We start from the raw sequence: 21,892 nt of genomic DNA, 5'->3' as shown, positions 1-21,892 counted from the left end.
TCTAGGGCTTTATCAGCAGTAGTGTGTTTCTTGCTTGCCTTCTCTGCCCAGTCTGGGCGAGTGTTTATTTCATTAGGAAAGTCTGCTTCATTAGCTGGAAGACCAACTTCCCTACAGATCACTTCTCTCCTCAACCCCCTGGAAGACTTTCGCCCCAGGAAACAAAACAGCTTTTTTCTGTAGTACTTTCTGACTGGTATACTTTAAAGTCTTTCTGCTGAATCTTCCAGGCAGGATCAAAAGAACTCTGGACTCCTGGAGCTTCAGAACATTTTAAATCTGCTTGGGAGCCTTTAACTGGTGACTGCCTGCACACGGGGATTACATAGATAGGGGCGGGATGGGTTTAAGCCGAGGCAGAGTGAAATGGCTAGTATGAACAGTATTTGTCTGGAAATGAGATGACTAGGGTTCTAATCTTCAGCTCATTACTAGCTCACAGCCTGGGTATCTGAGCAGACTGGGATATTTTACCTCCAATCCACAGTACCTGGAAACTTCTACTCTCAGGAGAAATTGTCAAACACAGATGACAATCTTTTGAATTTTGAAGTCCTTTTAGGAAGGAAAAAGTGTCCAGTGGCTTGTTTTAAACCCCTAGGATACCACTGAGAAAATTACTCTTAAATTATTTAAGATGCTGAATTTTAGGTATTCAGGTACTAAATGGCATCCTAATCATCCAAGAAATTATTATGTCTTTGCTGTGCTATTAAAAAAAGACCATTTCTTTCTTTCTCTCCTAAATGTTTGCTGACTTTTCAGTAACAAGAGACCAAATAGCCAGGTACTTTTAGCTTAGAAGCCACTAGGTCTTCCCAGGTGGTTCAGTGTTAAAGAATCTGCCTGCCAATGAGGAGACACAGGTTCAGTCCCTGGTTTGGGAAGATTCACTGGAGGAGGAAATGGCAACCCACTCCAGTATTCTTGCTTGGGAAATCCCATGGACAGAGGACCCTGGTGGGCTACAGTCCATGGGGTTGCAAAAGAGTTGGACATGACTTAAGTACTAAACAGCAGCTCAGATCTGAGAGTTTGGTCCAAACCCTGTCTCTGGCCCTAAAAAACTGTGTGTCCTCCAGAAATTTATTCTGTCTTTTCAAGCGTCAGTTTCAACATCTGTAAAATGAATCTGATGACAATTTCCCTCATAGAGGTAGGGATATATATGCTAGGAACAGAATATATAAGCAGTTAAAACAGGTAGAGCATGGTTAATTTCAAACATCTTACTGCAAATGTGAATTTACATTTTGACCATCACTCCTTCATGGAGGAAGTTGGCAAGCATTTTTTGACTGAGGATCATTAGATGCCAGGGTTTCATTCCTGCTGTATTGGTCCAGTGAGCTTTTTCTGCTGTTCCCATTTGTCATCTTCTCCATACATTGCAGGGGTTCAGTCTGATGGTTTTGCAATGACTCGGTATCTGACATGATTCAGTGTTGATGGAAGAAAAATCTGTATAAAGCACTTGGAAGGTTAGCTGGTGCATAGAATATACTCAATAATTGTTAAATACTATGGTTATTTTTACCAGCTTATATAGAGTTTCTCTCTAGTTGTGTTTTATTGCTATGTACATGGAATTTGCTTTTTTTGGTTTTGTTTTGCTTTGTTTGTTTGTTTCAATGATCATTGTTTTTTAAGGGAGGACAGAGTAGGATCCATTCCCTTCAGATTCTAGGATTAGGGGATTATGCTAATTTATCACCTAAAGGGGACACAATTAAACTTAAACAATCATTTAGGTACCAAGAGACTCTGATTAAAAGCACCTAAGGCTCTTTGAATTTTTCAGAAGGAAAGTGCCATGTGAATTAAATATTGTTTAATTGAAGGTAGAGGGTGTGCTTTCGTTGGCTTTTCAAATGTTGAAAGACTAGGGCTGGAAGAGCCTCCAGACTTCATTTTGATGCACACACGGAGGAGGGCAGGAACAGTGGAGGGAAGGAGAAGAGCTGAAAATGGAAGTAGTAAAGCTGTGAAGAGAACTGAAGAGATTTTGAAACAAGTGGGTATAAAATTAATGGGCTATATCGAGCCTTTCAATCATTCTTTTAAAATGGGAACATGTAGCTTGTCAAAAGGTATGATTAGTAGTCAAAAGCCAGGCATCCTTCATTTAGGGGCAGTTAAGAAGATGGGCCTTAGCATCAAACAGGCTTGAGTTCAAATTCCAACTGTGCTGTGTTCTAGGTGTAACTTGATAAGCAAGTTGTATAACCTCTTGGCCTCAGTTTCCTGGTTATTTTAACAGGAGCCATATAATATTCACTTTATAGGGTTTTATATGGATTAAATGAAATAATGTATGCAAAGCAATGTGTGGCACACAACAAGAATGAAACATGATACTGATAATATTACCTGATAGAAATGGTAATATAGTGGTAATCCAATCATGTGTATTCCTGCCCTTTGTAGTAGCACAGTGGTATCAGTGGAACTACTAAGAGAATTCTACCTTCCATGCAACAGATACAAGGAAATAGGTTTGGAATTTTCTGTCCCAAGAACTTGAAAGAAGGGAGAAAAGTTCATTAAGCAACTGTTGATACAAGTATCATATATTATATTGCTCAGTGCATGTTACAAAAAGAATACCATGGTAAAGTCTTTCAAAAATGCAGGGCCTGGAAAACTTTTTAGTCTGTTGAACTGAGATCTTGTCTAGTATGAGACAGAAAAATTGCTCAATTTGAGGAGAGTTGCTGCTAAGTCGCTTCAGTCGTGTCCGACTCTGTGTGACCCCATAGATGGCAGCCCACCAGGCTCCCCCGTCCCTGGGAGTCTCCAGGCAAGAAAACTGGAGTGGGTTGCCATTTCCTTCTCCAATGCATGAAAATGAAAAGTGAAAGTGAAGTCGCTCAGTGGTGTCCGACTCTTAGCGACCCCATGGACTGCAGCCCACCAGGCTCCTCCACGCACGGGATTTTCCAGGCAAGAGTACTGGAGTGGGGTGCCATTGCCTTCTCCGTGAGGAGAGTTGGCACCAAAAATTTTGTGCTCTGCTCTTGTAGCATTCCTTGACTGAGATTTCTTGATTTTTTTTTTCTTTTATTCCAAGCCCTTTTCTTTATATCTTGGCTTCTGACCTTTGTCACATGTTAATTTTTTTATTTTATTTATTAAAAAATTATTTTATTGGATTATAGTTGATTTACAATGGTGTGTTAATTTTTGCTGTACTGCAAAGTGATTCAATTATACTATTTTTCTAGTCTAGTTGCTGAAATGCCTGGGGCATAGAGGAGGGAATGTGGCAGTGGGTTTCAGAAACCTGTACTGACATTTCTGCTCTGTCTTTTGTTTGTGGGATATTTTGAGGAACCGATTTAAGCTCTTCCAGTCTGTTTCTCTGGAGAAGGCAATGGCACCCCACTCTAGTACTCTTGCATGGAGAATCCCGTGGATGGACGAGCCTGGTGGGCTGTGGTCCATGGGGTCGCTAAGAGTCGGACACGACTGAGCGACTTCACTTTCACTTTTCACTTTCATGCATTGGAGAAGGAAATGGCAACCCATTCCAGTGTTCTTGCCTGGAGAATCCCAGGGATGGGGGAGCCTGGTGGGCTGCTGTCTATGGGGTCACACAGAGTCGGACACAACTGAAGCGACTTAGCATTAGCAGTGGTCTGTTTCTCATTGGCCAAAGGAGGCTTTTAAACATGCCCTTGTAGGGTTGCTGGGTAATAAAGCCAGGTGGTGTAGGTAAGGTTTCGAGAGCAGGATTTGACCCTTGTAGGCTCTGGTATGTCACTACCTCCACTATCATTTTCTCCTTTCACACGCCCTTTGAAGGTCTTTCTGGAGGTAAGGACCTGCTCCATAGATGGAATCAGAGTCGAGGAGGCCCCAAGCCTGAGGGTAGAGCAGCTATACCTGCCTTTGAGTACTTTCTCAGGGTCAGAGGCTTCTCTCCTCTGGTTAATTTTTGTTAGTTTGAAGTTAATCAGTTGTTTTGTTCATTCAACAAATATTTATCAAGCAGTATTGTATCCAACCCTGGGGTTTCCAGGGTGGAGAAGACATAGTTTCTAATTTCAAAAAACTTTTATTGTCTTGTATTCCTCAAAACAGCCATCTCTATCTGTCAATTGACCTTGACCCTGGAGAAATGGCTTCGATTTCCAGTGAATGGAGTCACCCAACTGTTTGTGGCCGACCTTGGGGGACTGGGCTTGGGAAGGGATGTCCTTCCGGGTCAACAGCATGATTCTGGAGAGCTCTTCTATTTCTCAGTCTAAATGGAATGGATTGAAAACTAAATTTAAACAAGTCTCTGGCTTATGAGGATGCTTTGATTGCAGCTGCCAAACTCTCACCGGGTGAGATGTTTAGCTACTTTTATTTTATTTTAGCATTTCTGGGAGCAGTTTTAGCAACAGATGTCAATTTCTGTATCAAGTGGTGATGCTTCTTTCTCTCTCCTACAGCCTTGGTTTTTACTTTGTCAGGTGGCCATGCTTTATTCCCCTCAATTACAGGAATTGATTAAAATTGTGCCAAAGTCGTCTACGTTCCTTATGGCTCTGTAGCAAAGAATCTGTCGGCCTATGCAGCAGGTAGGGGTTCAATACCTGGGTCAGGAAGATCCCCTGGAGGAAGGAAATGGCTACCCACTCCAGTATTCTTGCCTGGAGAACTCCATGGACACAGGAACCTGGCAAGTTACCGTCCATGGGGCTGCAAAGAGTCGGACATGACTGAGTGACTAAGAACACACACACACACACACACACACACACAGAACTATATGCAATACCTGGTAGTAACCTATAGTGAAAAAAAATCTGAAGCTGTACACCTGAAACTAACACAATATCGTAAATCATTTATCAGTTATAGTTCAGTAAACAAGAAACATATAAAGTATAATAAAAGAATAGTGTCCACTTTTTTCTTATCTGTCCCTCTTTCTGTCACTCTAATTTCCTTGCAGGATTTTTATACTTGTCAAATGGGACAATATGTAAGAACACTTTAGGGCACAAGTTAATCATGTAAATCCCACAGTGCGGTCTCATGCCATGCCTCCCTTTTCCCTTTCCCACTTGTACTTCGTTATAAAGACAAAGCCTACATCTGAAAAAAAAAATCTGTCAAGGAAGTGATGCAGTGTTGAACTGCTACAGAAACCATTAATTATTGACATGACCTCTTGTTAACCGAGGATTGAAATGTGCATTATTAAAAGAAAACTCCACCCCAAAGCCTAAAGCCATTAATCTGAAAGTTTAGAATTATTAGATCTTATAATGATGGGACCATTAGAGACACTTTGACAAATACACACTTGCTGGCAACCTTTCCCACCTTGATTTACTGTGTAACTGTGTCTGTATCGGGAATGTTTTTAAATGTAGGATTTGTTCCCTAGAGATCAAGGTTAGTATATCCATTTTATATACTAATTTTATATAAATACACATATATAAATACATAAACTTATGCTGTAAATTATTTTATGGTTAGAACTCTTTGTGTATTATATATAATATCTATTATACATATATACAAAGAATATGTATATACATATTTATGTGGACATACTGTATGTAATTTTCTCTGTGAAAAGCAGTAAACCCATATATACTATCGGGATGGTTTCTACTAATACAAAGCATAAATATATTCTAAAAATGCAAGAGAGCAAGAAAAGTTATTGATCTTCAGAACCGTAAATTTTTAACAAAATTTATCTTTCAAAGGTTTATTTGAGGGCAGTTTTTGCATTGGAGTATTCCCAACAGTATTGAACACTAGAGCTATTCTTTCTCATTCTTTTAGCAAGTATTTATAGATAACCTGCAAGACATTAGGGTGGAATTGGGAGTCATGAATACCATGATAAACAAAATAAGGTTCTACTCTCTTGGGGCCTATAGTTGGGGAGAAGGGAAATCAGTTAAAGAACATGTGGTTATCACTTAGAAGTGTGATGCTCTAGAACCATATAGAAGAGGCACCTCCCACGGGCAGAGTGGTGCCTAGGTGGGGTTGGGAAATGCTTCCAGGAGGTGATGAGACACTGATACCTATAAGAGGCGAGCTGGGTGGACAGTGCGCGAGGAGTGCGGGGAAGTCTGGGCAGAGTGATCATGCGCATGTGGGAGGGCTCCGGGGGTTGGGGGTGGGGGTGCCTTGATGGGCTTAGGGACCAAAAGTAGACCTTGAAGACTGCAAGGTATTTGGGAGTGCAGAATGGTGAGGAATGAGGGTTAATATGACTGCTAATATGCAGGCAAAGGTCAGAGTCTATAGTGAAAGGAATCCTACTGAAATGAAATCACTTCCCTTGGTGCTTTAGGTGTAGAGTTGTCATTTAGTCACTAAGTTGTGTCCTTTTGTGACTCCATGGACTATACTTCACCAGGCTCCTCTGTCCCTGGGATTCTTCAGGCAAGAATACTGGAATGGGTTGCCATTTCCTTCTCCAGTGGATCTTTCTGACCCAGGGATCAAACCCCCATCTCCTGCATTGGTGGGTGGATTTTTTTTTTTTTAACCACTGAGCCACCAGAGAAGCCCCCTTAGGTGAGGAGGGAATCATATAAATGTTTTCTGTCACTTAAATGTTGATCTTCTTGAAAAGGAAGGAAGGGGCAAACTCATTTCTTAATGTTGCTTTCCACAAGTGATTTTGTGATTCTGTGCCTTGGGTTTGGTATTTCCGCCCCATGGGCTACTGTAAGGAAGATTCCATTTTGCACCCATCAATATCTATAATGTGTACCATTAGAAATGTTATGGGACTTGAGAGTTGAAAGTAGACTTGTACCTTGGGTTTACTTTTTCAACCAGTTCTATGTTCTTGGTAGTAAAATTACTAATGATGTATTCTTTAACAAGTTATAGTGGAGAACTGAAATATCAATAACCTCTGATATGCAGATGACACCACCCTTACAGCAGAAAGTGAAGAAGATCTAAAGAGCCCCTTGATGAAAGTGAAAGAGGAGAGTGAAAAAGTTGGCTTAGAGCTCATCATTCAGAAAACTAAGATCATGGCATCTGATCCCATCACTTCATGGGAAATAGATGGGGAAACAGTGGAAACAATGACTGAATTTATTTTTCTGGGCTCCAAAATCACTGCAGATGGTGACTGCAGCCATGAAATTAAAAGACACTTACTCCTTGGAAGGAAAGTTATGACCAACCTAGATAGCATACTAAAAAGCAGAGACTTTACTTTGCCAACAAAGGTCCATCTAGTCAAGGTTATGGTTTTTCCAGTGGTCATGTATGGATATGAGAGTTGGGCTATAAAGAAAACTGAGCACCGAAGAATTGATGCTTTTGAACTGTGGTGTTGGAGAAGACTCTTGAGAGTCCCTTGGACTGCAAGGAGATCCAACCAGTCCATTCCGAAGGAGGTCAGTCCTGGGTGTTCGTTGGAAGGACTGATGTTGAAGCTGAAACTCCAGTACTTTGGCCACCTGAGGCAAAGAGCTGACTCATTTGAAAAGACCCTGATGTTGGGAAAGATTGGGGGCAGGAGGAGAAGGGGAAGATAGAGGATGAGATGGTTGGATGGCATCACCAACTCAATGGACATGGGTTTGGGTGGATTCCAGGAGTTGGACAGGTGATGGACAGGGAGGCCTGGCGTGCTGCAGTCCATGGGGTCAGAAAGAGTCAGACACTACTGAGCGACTGAACTGAATGGAGAATTGCCAAGTTATTTTGGTTTGAAGATAAGAAAGAGAAATAATATTCTTGATGGTGTTTCGTTTACAGCTGAGTATTTTGTGTGTTTCTTTCTAATTCCCTCTTTGAACATGTCATTAATATAGCATAGAGGCTCAATGACATCTCATTGTTTATGATTATACTCTAGGATAGATAAAACTAGCATGGCTGAGTTTGTTTTTGTTGGATTACATGACCCAGGGAACACTTGACTTTTCTCAACTTCAAGTTCATCATCTGTAAAATGTAGCTGATACTACCATTATTGTGAGATTGAAACAATGAAAAGAGATCATGATTATCAAATGCCTAATGCAGTGTATGTTTCTGTATGCTTTCCTGCAAGTTGCCCTGCCTCCTATAGGGAAATTCAATTGCTCTGAGTGTGTTGAGAAGCCAGGCAGAGCTGTGTCCCCCTTGTAAATATTACCCCGTTACTCTTGCAAGTAGAGCCTTATTTCTTTTAACTGAATGTTACCTGGAGTCATATATAAATCATTTTAATTTGAGAACTTGAGTCAAAATGTCACTGCATATAAGTTTAATTGATGAAAATGCCATGAACCAAAGTAAGGGAAAATCTTCTTCTTATTTTTCTCTAGCTAATCTCGATTAAGTGTATGTAAATATTTTAGACTTTTTAACTCTGCCTTAAGGCATTTCAATTAATACTGAGATGCATTCCAGTGAACACTTTACTTTTCCAAATGTTTACTAGAAATTCTCTAATTTTCAGATTGATACTAAGGAGGCCTTTAATAGATAGCTTACTTTTAATAACTCTTCAGAGATTTAAAACTAGAGAGTTGTTTTAGAACTGGAATAGGCCTTCGACAGTGTCTTCTAATTTTACAGACAAGAAACTGAGGTCTGGAGAGATGAAAGGTTACTGCCCAAGGTCACAAGGCTGGATGGACCCTTTGCTGTTTGCTTGAGGTGTAGTCTCAGAACTGAGGCTGCAGGGCAGGTCTTCTGATTGCTTGACCACTGCCTACAAGCTCGTTTATTATTTTCTACCCTCATTTCCTCATTTGAAAAGTTGGTTGCTGCATGATATATAACATGCTTTTGGCAAGATTGGCCTTCATAAGAAACAGTCCCAATAAGACCATTCTATTTTTATGGTTGTTTATTAATTTGACAATGAAGTAGAAACATTTAAATTTCCTCTATTCTTTCTATAATCCCTTGAACATTATGATTTATGTGTGATTTTATATTTAGTTTGTTAAAATTCTTTCTCAAATTTGAAACACCTCCTACGTAGACGATTGGTCAAAATCACCATAATTACTAGATGTGTGTTCACTTCTTCTTCTTCTTACCTGTTTAGCCAAAATATTTGCTGTCAAAAACACTAAGCATCAGTGTCTGCAGTTCAGGAGTGATCAGCAGGAAAAATTGGGGGGATGTATCTAATTTTCTTAGTTTTTCCAGCTTTGTGCCTAGCAACCACCACCTCTGAGCATCGTATGGTGCTGGTCAGCAAGAACCATCACAACTTGCCTCTTCTACTGACTTCCCATCAGATGTTAGGTGGGGAGCCCGCTCAGCCCTCATCATCAACAAATAAGATGCCATACTCAGGGTGGATTCTACGGTCTGACATTCATTTTGCTCACTCAGTCATTTGGGTAGTAAATGGAGAGTGTGTCCTCATCCAGTTTGAACCATTTCCCATTTCTTTGGTGGTCTTCAGAACTGGAGAGCAGCTGGTTACCCACACTTCATTTAACAAACATCGATGAACTTGAAGGCGAGCCATTAGTAACTCAAGTCTTAGCTTCCTTCTGTCCTCAAAACTTCACCATACCCCTGCCATCTTTCCGTTTTAATTCCCAGGGCTTTAATTATTTTCATTTCTGACCTCTGGCCACTCTGTAATGTTTGTCAATGTTATATGACATTGCATATAGGGGGTTCCGGAGAAGGCGATGGCACCCCACTCCAGTACTCTTGCCTGGAAAATCCCATGGACGGAGGAGCCTGGTGGGCTGCAGTCCATGGGGTCACTAAGAGTCAGACACAACTGAGCGACTTCACTTTCACTTTTCACTTTCATGCATTGGAGAAGGAAATGGCAACCCACTCCAGTGTTCTTGCCTGGAGACTTCCAGGGACGGGGGAGGCTGGTGGGCTGCTGTCTATGGGGTCTCACAGAGTCGGACATGACTGAATCGACTTAGCAGCAGCAGCAGCATAGGGGGTTCTTCTGATAGCTGTAATTCATACCTTCCCAAGAGCATTAGGCAGGTTCCCCCTGCCTGGGCTCCCTCACCATTCCTGCCTGACAGTGGGCTGTGTGGTCAGGGTGGGGGTGGGGAGTTGGTTTCAAATTCTTTTTCTGCCACCAAATATCTGGCTTTGGGAAAATCATTCTAACTCTCTTTCAGTCCCTTCATCTGTAAAATGGGAATGAAAATTCCTGACCTCATCTACTTGGAGAAGTATTGGGATCACCTGATATGATTACAGGTAGAAAAGGCTTTTTGAAAAATGAAGATGCCCCAGAAAACAATATGTGATTATTCACCTGGCTTTATCTTGTCAGCAACCTTCTTGATAAGACATTTCTTAATTTCTAAATTTATCTTTTCTAAGGCTTTGTTTTAAAGCATCCATTTCTTCTATAGAATGGCTTATGTATTGGTTTAATCAATATTTAATCAGATCTACACAATTGTGTCAAAGTACAAAGGATAAAGACGCGTGGTAAATAAAATAGACATGATCTCAACTCTCACAAGAGGGCAGAATAGACATTTAAGTAGATGTTCGAACCGGTGTCGGTGGGGCCGGCAGGGCAAAAGGGAGAAGGACGTTAATTGAATAATTGCAAATGAGCATGTAGTTTAAGCTGTGATAAGTACCTTGAATGCATGTAAGTACCTTGAAGGAGAGGTAAGAAGAGTTATAAGAGCAAACAAGTACCTCATGGTGTGAAGGGTTCTTTGTGAAAGTGACCTTCAAGATGAGACCTGAAGTAAAATGAGTGCAAGGTAGGAGCTGGGGAGAGAATTTCCTGTCCTGGGAGTGTGGGAAAAATTTCAATATTAACTCTGTCAGAACTTTGTGTCTAGCCTTTCACATTTCTGTTTTGTCATTTTAGAGAAGAGCATACATATATCATTTGTATAAATATGTGCACATATACATGTGTGTATGTATAGTTTGTAAATGACTGAATATTCATGGGTGCTAAAGCATTTTTACTAATAGAAACATACAATTGAAAAAAGTGAAAGAATTTCAGCTAGATAGAAAAGGAGGAGGAATATGGGCAATTTAAGAAACTTAAAAAAGGGTAGCATGGTTCGAGGGCAGAAAGTGAGAGGGGCTGGCTGGTGGTGTGTAAGCAGCCACAGAGGGAGTAGGAGAGGCCAGTTAAGAATCTTCTTTATTATAAGAACATTGCATGAATGTGTGCTAAGTTGCTTTGGTCATGTCCAACTCTATGTGACTCTATGGACCATAGACCACCAGGCTCCTCTGTCCATGGGATTCTTCAGGCAAGAATACTGGAGTGGGTTGCCATGCCCTCCTCCAGGGGATCTTCCTGACCCAGGGATCAAACCAGCATCTCTTACATCTCCTGCATTGGCAGGTGGTTTTTTTTTTTTTTTTTTTTTTTTTTTTTTTTACCACCAGCAGGACCTGAAAAGCCCGTTTTAAAGGCACCTAAATTTAATATGTGAGCACCCCAAGTGTGACACTTGTTTTTGTCACATGATGGCTTGTATACATTTAGTAGTGTTCTTGTGGGAACAGTGGTGACCGTATATCAAGGAAAATAAAATAGGACTAAAGGTTCTTGGCACTGTGCTAGGTGCTTCACAAAATTTCTTTTATTTTTGAAATGATATGATGAAATATGTATCATGACTTATTTGCAACTGAAGAAACAGAACTTATGTGAGTCAGAGAAAGTAAGATTTGTTTCACTTTATAGGTCATGGGCTAGCAAATGTTTTCTTAAAAAGACCAAAGAATAAATATTTTACGCTTTGCAGACCACAGAGTTTGGCTCAATTTCCCAACTCTGTGCTCGTAGTTTGAAAAACCATAGACAAAACGTAAGTAATCGGGCACAGATGTGCTCCAATGAAACTTTATTTATGAATTTGGCCCTCAGTTTGCCAACTCTGGTTAAAAATAATAACGATATAAAAATTGTCCTCCAATTATTGTATTTTGTCCTATGCTTCTCAATATTGTACAATTATAATCTTTGATAATTAAAATAATAATAATAAACTAAAAAAAAGAAATGTAAGGAGAATAATACTCCCTGATAGAGGAAATTAAAACTATCATAAAAACACTTTACAAAATCTTAATAAATAGTAACAATACAATAATAATGACTGTAATTTATCAACTGACAATTCTATGGAATCAAGTACTTTACATGCATTATTCCACTGAATCTTCATTGCTCTACTATATAGCGTTTTTCTGCTCACTTTATAGATATGGCAACCAAAACTCATCCAGAATAAGTAACATTTCAGAATAAGTATCTGGTCAGTGATGGCACCAGGATTTTGTCCTAGGTCTTTTTTATCTCTAGCCTTTTTAGCAAACACTTCTCTTTGACCCTCGCTATCCATCTTTTCTTCTTTCCTTTAGTGTAGCAGCTCCAAGTTCTAGCTGAGTTCTTGGCTACCTAGCCACAGACCCCATTTTCTTGTCTTTTTTGTAATGGGGCATGGTCATGGTTGAAGGGATATAAGTGAACATGATGTTTTCAACTTCCAGGCCTGCCCATAAAGAGAAGGAGCGTGCCTAGGACATTATCTTGTTCCTTTTCTCACTGACTGGAATGCTGTCATGATGGCTAGAGCTGGGATAGCTCTCTAGATCACGAGTTGAAAGCAAAATGTTGAGGATGACCAAGTACCTACCACTCAGGCTGAATAGCTGAAATGGACCTAGAATTTCATGAGCACTACATGTTATTTGTATTGCTGTGTGAAATTTTTTTCTTTTTAAACCACTGTTATCTTGAGTATCTTTGTCTTGGCAGCACATCTGTATCCAGACAAATATAAAAACCCATACTGGGGAAAGAGGGGATATTCCAAGATGTTTCTCAGAAATCTCTTGCTTATGGGTGATGGTGGATACGCTTTCAATGTTTGAAGAGAAATGAGATGGAAACGTATTACTTTCTTGATGTGTGCATGCATGCTAAGTCGCTTCAGTCATGTCCAATTCTTTGCGACCCTGTGGACCATAGCCTACCAGGCTCATCTTTCCGTGGGATTCTCCAGGCAAGAATACTGAAGTGGGTTGCCGTGCCCTCCTCCAGGGGATCATCCTGACCCCAGGATCCAATCACATCTCTTCTGTCTCCTGCATTGGCAAGCAGGTTCTTTACCACTAGGGTCACCTAGGAATCCTTCCTCGATGGATCTGAGTCAGAACATCTTGCTTTTTGTCTGATTAATTCTGGGCCTCTATTTTGGTCTTGCATTTTGTTTCTTGCCTCAGGGCCCTTTTGTTGTACAAGCTCTTTCACTTTTACAAAGCAAAAAAAAAAAATGTGAAACATTTTTTGGTAAGACCAAAACCAAACATGGAATAATAATAATAACACACAAGGAAAAACTACAAAGCTTAAAAAGCTTGTGCCATTTCTACAATCGGATTCTTGGTGTTTGGTTGTTGTCTTGTCTTCCCTCTAAAGTGTTTGGGTTTGTCATCTCTGATTCTGTGTATGAAACTCTCTTCTTCCTCCTGACCCCATTCTCTTTGACAGCTGATACTGATCCCCCTTTCCTCAAAATGCTCCTTTTCCAGCTCACACCTAATTTTCCTCAAGCTGCCCAATTGGCTTGCATGCCTATAAGAGACTTAGAGGGGGATTTCTGCAGCAGTAGTATCCTAGAAGCATTCCTCCTCCACTTTCTTGGGAATGTGATGTCCCTTGGTTGATGTGCTGTTCAACTTTGCTCTAAGTTCTAAAAAAAAAAAAAGAACACACATGTTGTGTGATTTATACTTTTCTAGATATGAGGTCAGGAGAAGGCAATGGCACCCCACTCCAGTACTCTTGCCTGAAAAATCCCATGCATGGAGGAGCCTGGTAGGCTGCAGTCCATGGGGTCGCTAAGTCGGACAGGACTGAGCGACTTCACTTTCACTTTTCACTTTCATGCATTGGAGAAGGAAATGGCAATCCACTCCAGTGTTCTTGCCTGGAGAATCCCAGGGACGGGGGAGCCTGGTAGGCTGCCGTCTATGGGGTCACACAGAGTCGGACATGACTGAAGCAACTTAGCAGCAGCAGCAGATATGAGGTCAGTGATTTGAGAAAACAGATACCAAAGGAAACACTAGTTCCTGACTTCTGCCCTCACCAAGTGTTTCCTAGAATAATGTGAAGAATGCATCCTAAGTAGGAAATCAGGCAAGTCATTCAACTTTACCAACACTCCCCTGCCTCATCTATAACAGGAGAATGCTAGGGAAACCCAAGTGACAGAGCGTTGGGAAGATCACAAGAGATGATATACGTGGAAATGCTTTGCAAATCATAATGTCGTTTAAATGTGTTTAATCAAGCTGAACATTAGAGATGTAGGTAGTAGGTTAAAAGGAGTTCAGAGTCATGGGGGGAATGTTACATTTTAAAAGCTTAAAGAAGTCTTAAGGAAGAGGTAGGCCCATAAGGGCTAGTATAGCGGATGCTTGTCAAGTTCAAGGTCACCCATCACCTTACGCATTTGTGCTTCTTTGAAGGCGGAAGACAGAAACTTCTTCCCAGGGACCTTTCTATGGTGCAGGCATATCATCTAAGTTCTGCACTCAGATTTCAGCTTGGAAACAAATTTTGAGACGCCTCCACATGGCACCCACTGTCAGAAGTAGCAATGAGGAGAATCATTGCCCCCTATGTCAGGCTGTTTCTGGATGGTGGAAAGTCAATGGCCTCCCTCAACTGCCTTGGGTCCCCACTGAGCAGGCCAGGGATGTAATATGATCACTGCTCTTGATGGCTTAGCCTTTGGCCTGATGCTATTGGAGTTTCTGGGAAGTACATCCTTTGATAATTTCTCTTTTCAGCTAAAACTGGCACATACGGGTTCAGTTGTTTCCAGCTAAGCATTGTTGCTGATAAAGATTGGGAGACTTGTTAAATGGAACGACCAAAAGAACATAATATACACTCAGAATAAAGCAGTAAGCAAGGAAGAATTCATGTGATTTGCATAGATTTCTTGTCCTGGGAAATGGGAGTTAAGTTTGGATAGACAGGGTGAAACAAGTTGACAAGAGACTTGAAGGCCTTGCAGAGGAATGAGGATTTTAAACCATAGGGAAGGGGAGCTACTGAAAATATTTGAGTGGATAAATGGCATCACTGAACATGAGTTTGAAGAAACAGAAAGACCAAGCTGTTGATCTCCCCTTTCTTCTGGCAGGTAGTTTGAATTCAAGCCACAGGAAGGGATGCTGGCTGAATTAACTAAAACAGAGGTGAAAGGCTATGGTGTAGGTTACTGAATCAGAGGAAAACCTGAAGAACCAGGTTTCAATAATGTAGGCACCAGAGCATTCCTGAAGCCCTAGACACTAGGAACACTGCTACTGCTACTGCTAAGTCACTTCAGTCATGTCCGAGTCTTAGCAACCCCATGGACTGCAGCCTACCAGGCTCCTCCATCCATGGGATTTTCCAGGCAAGAGTACTGGAGTGGGGTGCCATTGCCTTCTCCGACTAGGAACACTAGACACTAGAAAAGCAGTCTTTTCAGTGGGCTGTGCTTATCCCATGGCTAGGAGAGAGCCTTATTTACCCTGGTTAACAGTTGCAGTGAGACCACCCATAGAGAGAGAAGTGGGTCTCTAGAGAGATCAGGCACTAGGAGTAGATGAGAGAGGAGGTGTCTACTGCACCTGTCCTCGGCAATGGCTCAAAACACATTGGACACAAAGTGAAGAGGTATAAAGCACATCTGAGTCCCTCCGAGTAGAGGTGAAACAAAACCATCTGAGTGGTTATTTTCCTTCCTTGTACCGCAGGGACCCATGATAACATCCCTCAATAGGTTTACAGCAGCTTCTTCTCCCCCCTGCAGGGCTGTGAATTGGGATCATTAAGTTTTAAGTTGTTCTGCGGCTTCCGTGTAAGTGATCATGTAAATATCAGGATGCTGGATGGGGGAAGCAAGTAATGGCATGACTCTCAAGATCTTGGATTATTGCTTATTAACTTACATCCAGAAAAACCTTAAGAATAGTGCCCATCCCCCCAGTCGTAAGCGGAGCATACTTTATGAGCACTGAGTTAGAAAAGCAAAGCTAATAATTGTAACCATGTAGATGCAGAAACCATTAATGTTTCTCATGCCCTGTGGTAGGAAGAAATATATTAAAAATTGATTTTTGGTTTCTGCCTTTGTCTGTGTAACATTTATAATAAAGGATACAGGAGAAAGTATCCTTTAAATTTGATATTTTAAAGCATTTTGGGCTTGTTGGTGTTAAAATAAAATTTTTATTAATGGCTTCATACTGCATGGTAAAAGGTCAGCATCTGAATATGACAGTTTTATCTTCTTACAATTAAGATGCTGATAGGATTCTTCAGTAATTACATATAAGCCAGAATTTTTGCTACATTATTGGGTTAAACCATTTCTAGACGTGAAATTATTCTTTGACTAACGTGGGCTAAGGGTGAAGCTTGTATTTCTCTCTCAATTTTCTGTCTTTTTTTTTTTCTTTTACTCTTTTTCTTACCTCTTTCTACGTGCAGTAAGGTGTAACCTGTTTCCTCGGTGTGTATGCAGTATGTGGTGAGACATGTGTTCACATTACTTCTTTGTCTCCAGGATTCTATTATCAGTTTACTCTTTCATAATTGAAGCAGCTTTTGTTCATCAGCAAAAACACATTGCATTTTATTTTGTTCCTGTTTCAACTTCTTGGACATGATGTGGTGAACATACAATCCTGCGGGTATTTTTTTTTTTCTAGTCACTTTAAATAAAATATACTTCTAAAAAGGCTGCCCTGTTTGTTCTAAATGATTTAGAATGTATCTTAGCTGTAATTCTCCAGAAATTAAATGGCATGATGCACTTTCTGATGGTTTTCATTAATCTGATATAGTTTTGCTGCTGATTTAAGTTTATCAAATAGGGTTATAACCTGATGGAAATAATGCTGTCAAATGCTTGGATTTATCATATGTTTTGTAATTCCATAGATGATGTGGGCAAGATGGATCCATATCAGAAATCAGCCTTTGATTCAGAAGAGCTGCGAGGCTCAACACGTTAATTGCCAAACCACCTAAAGTGTATAAAGAATGACATTTATGCTACCTCATTCATCATATTTTTAGAAAGACTATGTGATGGATTAATAAAACATTGCGAATCTTCTATGCAAAGCAAATGTTTATAATAAATGGGGCATAATCTAACTGTTCTGCTATAAAATGAATTAAAGTAGTCTCTAGCCAGTAAATTCAAACAGAATCAAGTAGGATGGTTAGGCGACTTTAACAGGCAAGTATTTTACTATTGAATACATGATTTCCTTTCAAATGGTTCTCCCCTGTCAGTTTAGACTGGGTTCAGAATAATGCTGGTCGTTTCTTTAGCTGGTTGTAAGAAAAACTGGTTGCACATTGGATGCTTAGAGGCTGAGGATAAGGGGCGAACTATGGCACTCATATCTGAATGGAGACCTTCTGTAAATGCTAACTGAAATTACTGTCATTTTAATGTGCTTCTCTGCCCTGTTGGACAATGTACTGGTAGTTTTTTAAACTTAGCTTGGCACCCATAATCTGTGAACAGATAAGACATTAATATAAATTGTGATAAAAAATATACCAGGAGGCTTATAATATAGATATCTCAAAATGCACTTACTTTTTATTATTTTCAAACAGAAACCATGTTAGCCTTTAAATTCAGAAGAGAACGGGTGATGATGCTACAAGTGGAATGCAAGTGAAAAATGCTTTGCTTTTCCATATTTGTATTTATCTCACTACTATCCATTTCAATCTTTAATTTTTCACTCTTTGCAGCCATATGCAAGGTGGAGAGCTTTGCTTATTTCTCAAAGCCAGGACAAGTTTCCAGAAAGCTAAGCTTCCATTTTATTGTTTTCTTTAGGGTAGAGGTGATGTTATTTAAAATATCATTTTGCTTTGGGCTCAATTTCAGTGACGGCAACAGCCAGGGAAGCTACTGGGTGAGAGAGCCTCATGGTTTTAGCACATGTGCAGAAAAAGACAGGATCCAGACAGCAATTCTTGTGGGACTGAGCGCTGTAGAGAGGCAAACTCCATCCTTAGTAGAGGGTCGTGGGAAGATTTTTCAGCAGTGATGATTTTATATTGTGGTCCAGAGTAGATACTAAGAAACATCGCTCTTTTCCTGCTATACCTCTCCCTCTTCCTCCTGTTTCCACTTTTCCTTATATAATTCCTTCTAGCTTTCCTCTTTCTTCAACACTTGTGCAGAGGAACTCTTCTAAGCTTACAAGTTCTCACTGCTGCTGTGTCACATTACTCTGGCTCCCGGAGGTACCACAGTCAGTCATGGTACCACGGACGGACTGACTTAACCAACAGAAATTTATTTCCTCTTGGTTTTGGAGGCTGGAAGTCCAAGATCAAGATGCCAGCAGGATGGTTTTCTTCTGAGGCTGTTCTTCTTGGCTTCTAGGTGGCCGCCTTCTCCCTCTGTCTTCACGTGGTCTTTCTCTTTGTTTCTACTCATTTCTGGTGTTTCCTCCTCCTCTTAAAAGGGCGTCAATACTATCAGATTAGGGCCCTACCCTTATGATTTCCTTTAACCTTAATTATACCTTAAAGGCTCTGGCTTCAGATACACTCATCTTGAGTGTTGGGACCTTAACATGTAAGTTTTAAGGAGACACAATTTAGAATATAATAGCTACCATAAAGGCTATCTGGATAAACGGTCCATTTAGACCATTATATGAAATATATCTTAGATTTTTTGTGTGTGAGTGAATGTTGTATCTCTCACATCCAAGAGAGAAAAAATTGTAAAGGAGTTAACAACTCAACCTCCACTTCCACTCTTCTTTTATTAATAATAGCCCACTTTTCCACTTTACTCTGGAGACCAAGCATGCTTTTCTTCAGGGTCCCAAACCAATTATTGTGGGTGGGGGATTTAACAGAATTGTATTTTAGGAACCTTCTTTATTTAATGACTAAGTAAAAGCTACTTAGCTCTTCTTTCCCACCCCACATCAAAGTTTACTTGCCCTTTTGTTCATTCATTCTACATTTTGTACTTCATTTTTTTGTTTGTTTGTTTTTTGATGTCTTGTATCTGCTTAATTAGGGCTTCCCTTGTGGCTCAGCTGGTAAAGAATCCACCTGCAATGTGGGAGACCTGGGTTCGATCCCTGGGTTGGGAAGATCCCCTGGAAAAGGGAAAGGCTACCAACTTCCAGTATTCTGGCCTGGAGAATTCCATGGACTGTACAGTCCATGGGATTGCAAAGAATTGGACATGACTGAGCAACTTTCACTATCTGCTTAATCAAACCTGATGTATGTGTATTCTGATAATTTCAAACTCCAAAAACTGTCTAATAAAGGACTATTATCATCTTTGTGACAACCATCATCATTGATCACATTTATTTGATCCTCGCAATAACCATATTCAGTAGTCACTATCATTATTCATGTGTTACTATTATGGAAACAGACCATTATGTCATTGTTGGCATATCAGAAATTAGAAATGAAGGCCCTTATAAGCTTAAGTGCCGTGCACAAGATTGCACAATTTTTAAGTGGCTGAGCAAGAATTTGAACTTGGAAGGCTGGCTTTAGCACCTGCACTATTAACTGTGATGCCTGGAGTAGGAAATGGCAACCAACCCACTCCCGTATTCTTGCCAGGATAAAGAGGAGCCTGGCAGGCTACAGTTCATGGGGTCTCAAAGAGCTGACGTGAATGAGACTGAGCACATATGCACACTGTTAGGAGCAAATAGCACAGTTGAGATCGGGAGGAGACCATAGAAACCTTTCACGATTCAACTCAGCATTTGAGACTGATGAAGAAACCTGGGGCCCAAGTGGTTCTTATATACACATGGTAATACAATGAAATGCCACACAACAAACTCCAGGCAGCTGAGCTTACTGTTTTTACTTTTGTTGTTATTGTTTAATTGTTAAATCATGTCTGAATCTTTGCGACCCCATGGACTGTGGCCCACCAGGCTCCTCTGTCCATGGGATTTCCCAGGCAAGAATATTGGAGTGGGTTGCCATTTCCTACTCCAGGGGATTTCCTGACCCAAGGATCGACTCCATGTCTCCTGTATCAGCAGGTGGATTCTCTACCATTGAGCCACCAGGGAAGCCCACTGTTTTCATTACACATAATAAAAAATAATGTTTATCAAAATTTTGAACACTTACATACCACTTTGTCTATGTAACTTCAAACTTTCACAGTTGAATATGATGGATTTCAATTTGCCCATTTTACAGATAAAGAAAATGAGGCCAGCAAGGAGGTTAAGGATTCAGTTAGGTATGCTGCTGCTAAGTTGCTTCAGTCGTGTCCGACTCTTTGCGACCCAATGGACTGTAGCCTACCAGGCTCCTCTGCCCATGGGATTTTCCAAGCAAGAGTACTGGAATGGGTTGCCATTGCCTTCTCTGACAGTTAGGTATAGTGGACCTCAAAATCAGACTAGGTGGCTCTTTGTCCTATAACTATGCTCTTTCCTCTCTCCTGATTTTACACTGTTCCTACAACCACGACTCCAGATCCTGAGATCCCATCCCTTATAACCTTGTGAGGAAAGTTTGTCTCTCTGTCCCAATTTAGGCAGTTTCCCCTAAATAAAATACAGACACAGACAGTCCTGGCTTCAACCCAGCCTCTGCAACTACTAGCCGTATGGTTCCCTCATCTCTTCAAGGCTCACCTAGACTCAATTTTCTATTACGCAAAAGAGGAAAAATAATGGGAACCACATCGTGCTTTAGTACTAAGACACATTAGTCATGTCTGACTCTTGGCAACCGTATGGGCTGTAGCCCACCAGGCTCCTCTGTCCAAGGGATTCTCCAGGCGAGAATACTGGAGTGGATTGCCATGCCCTCCTCCAGGGGATCTTTCCCATCTAAGGATCAAACCTGTGTCTGCTGTGTCTCCTGCATTGCAGGTGGATGCTTTACTGCTGAGCCACCAGGGATGCCTCATCAAGGTAATATCAATTAATTCAATGAGTATTTATTTAGCACCTTTCATGTGACTACGACCACTATAGAAGAAGTTTCAGCTTCAAAGGTTACCATGAGAATTTAATCATACAAGCAAAGGCTTTAGCACAGTTTCCTGGAACATAGTAAGCACCGAACAAATAATATGAACTGGTACTATTATTGCTATCGTATTATCTTGAGTCCCCTGGCAGTTGTCTGTTCTGTTTACATACAGTATTATCCCAGGTATTTTGTGGGGAAATACACACACATTCTTAAGCATTCTTCAATAAACTGTGGTCCCAATACAACTAGTTTTTCCCTCTCGATCTATCTATTGCTTAGACCTGATCTTCATGGCTTTGTAGTTACTCATCTCCTTTTCATCTTCCAGGCCATTAGAAGCCCTTATCTTTGATCTCCAATAGCTTTCAAAGAAGCTGGAGGTATCCTTTTAGCCCATAAGCCAGCCTTTCCTCCTCTGCATCCTACCATATGCTCCCCTTTCTATTACTTGGCGATGCAGTGCCTTAAAAGGTACCCACCCATCCTTATTACTAATCCAACCCAGCACCAATTTTGTTATTTTGTTTTATGAATATTAGTGTCCTTCACCAGTAATGTTCTGTGCTTTTCCCAGAGCTTTTGATTTCGTTTCAAAAGTAGATCCCATATATTCAATTAGGAACACTTAAAAAAACTTCTTTCTACTGGTTTATGGTCCCATCTGGAGGAAGGGAGTTACTCTGCAGAATAAATTGAGTGTAAAATTTGGCTATGCAATAAGAATTCACTTCCGTTAAGGCAAAAAGAAGAGATGCATAAAATTCAAATCATCCATAGAATAAATGCTTTATCTTTAAGAAACATATAAATAGACATCAAACACCATAAAAACATAGAGGGTTTCCTCCCTCTGTCTCTGTCTCTTTTTAGAAACAAATTTGTGCAATTTCA

General features: G+C 40.5%; 1 protein-coding gene across 3 annotated transcripts in view; it reads left to right on the top strand.

Annotated features, from left to right (window-relative positions):
- PPARGC1A (PPARG coactivator 1 alpha) overlaps nt 1–21,892 on the top strand; it is a 410,292-nt gene that overhangs the window by 193,678 nt on the left and 194,722 nt on the right. Inside the window, exon 1 of one of the 3 annotated variants that reach the window (XM_055588148.1) lies at nt 1,896–2,014. The exons of the other annotated variants lie outside the window; for them this stretch is intronic. Within the exon in view, the coding sequence (XP_055444123.1) occupies nt 1,916–2,014 (99 nt within the window). The 5' untranslated portion in view covers nt 1,896–1,915. Of the gene's footprint in view, nt 1–1,895; nt 2,015–21,892 lie in introns of those variants that run through there. 3 annotated transcript variants of the gene reach the window in all.

This window comes from Bubalus kerabau, chromosome 7 (genome assembly GCF_029407905.1).
Source record: "Bubalus kerabau isolate K-KA32 ecotype Philippines breed swamp buffalo chromosome 7, PCC_UOA_SB_1v2, whole genome shotgun sequence".
Lineage (NCBI taxonomy): Eukaryota > Metazoa > Chordata > Mammalia > Artiodactyla > Bovidae > Bubalus > Bubalus kerabau.
This window is presented reverse-complemented; position numbering and strand designations above follow the sequence as displayed.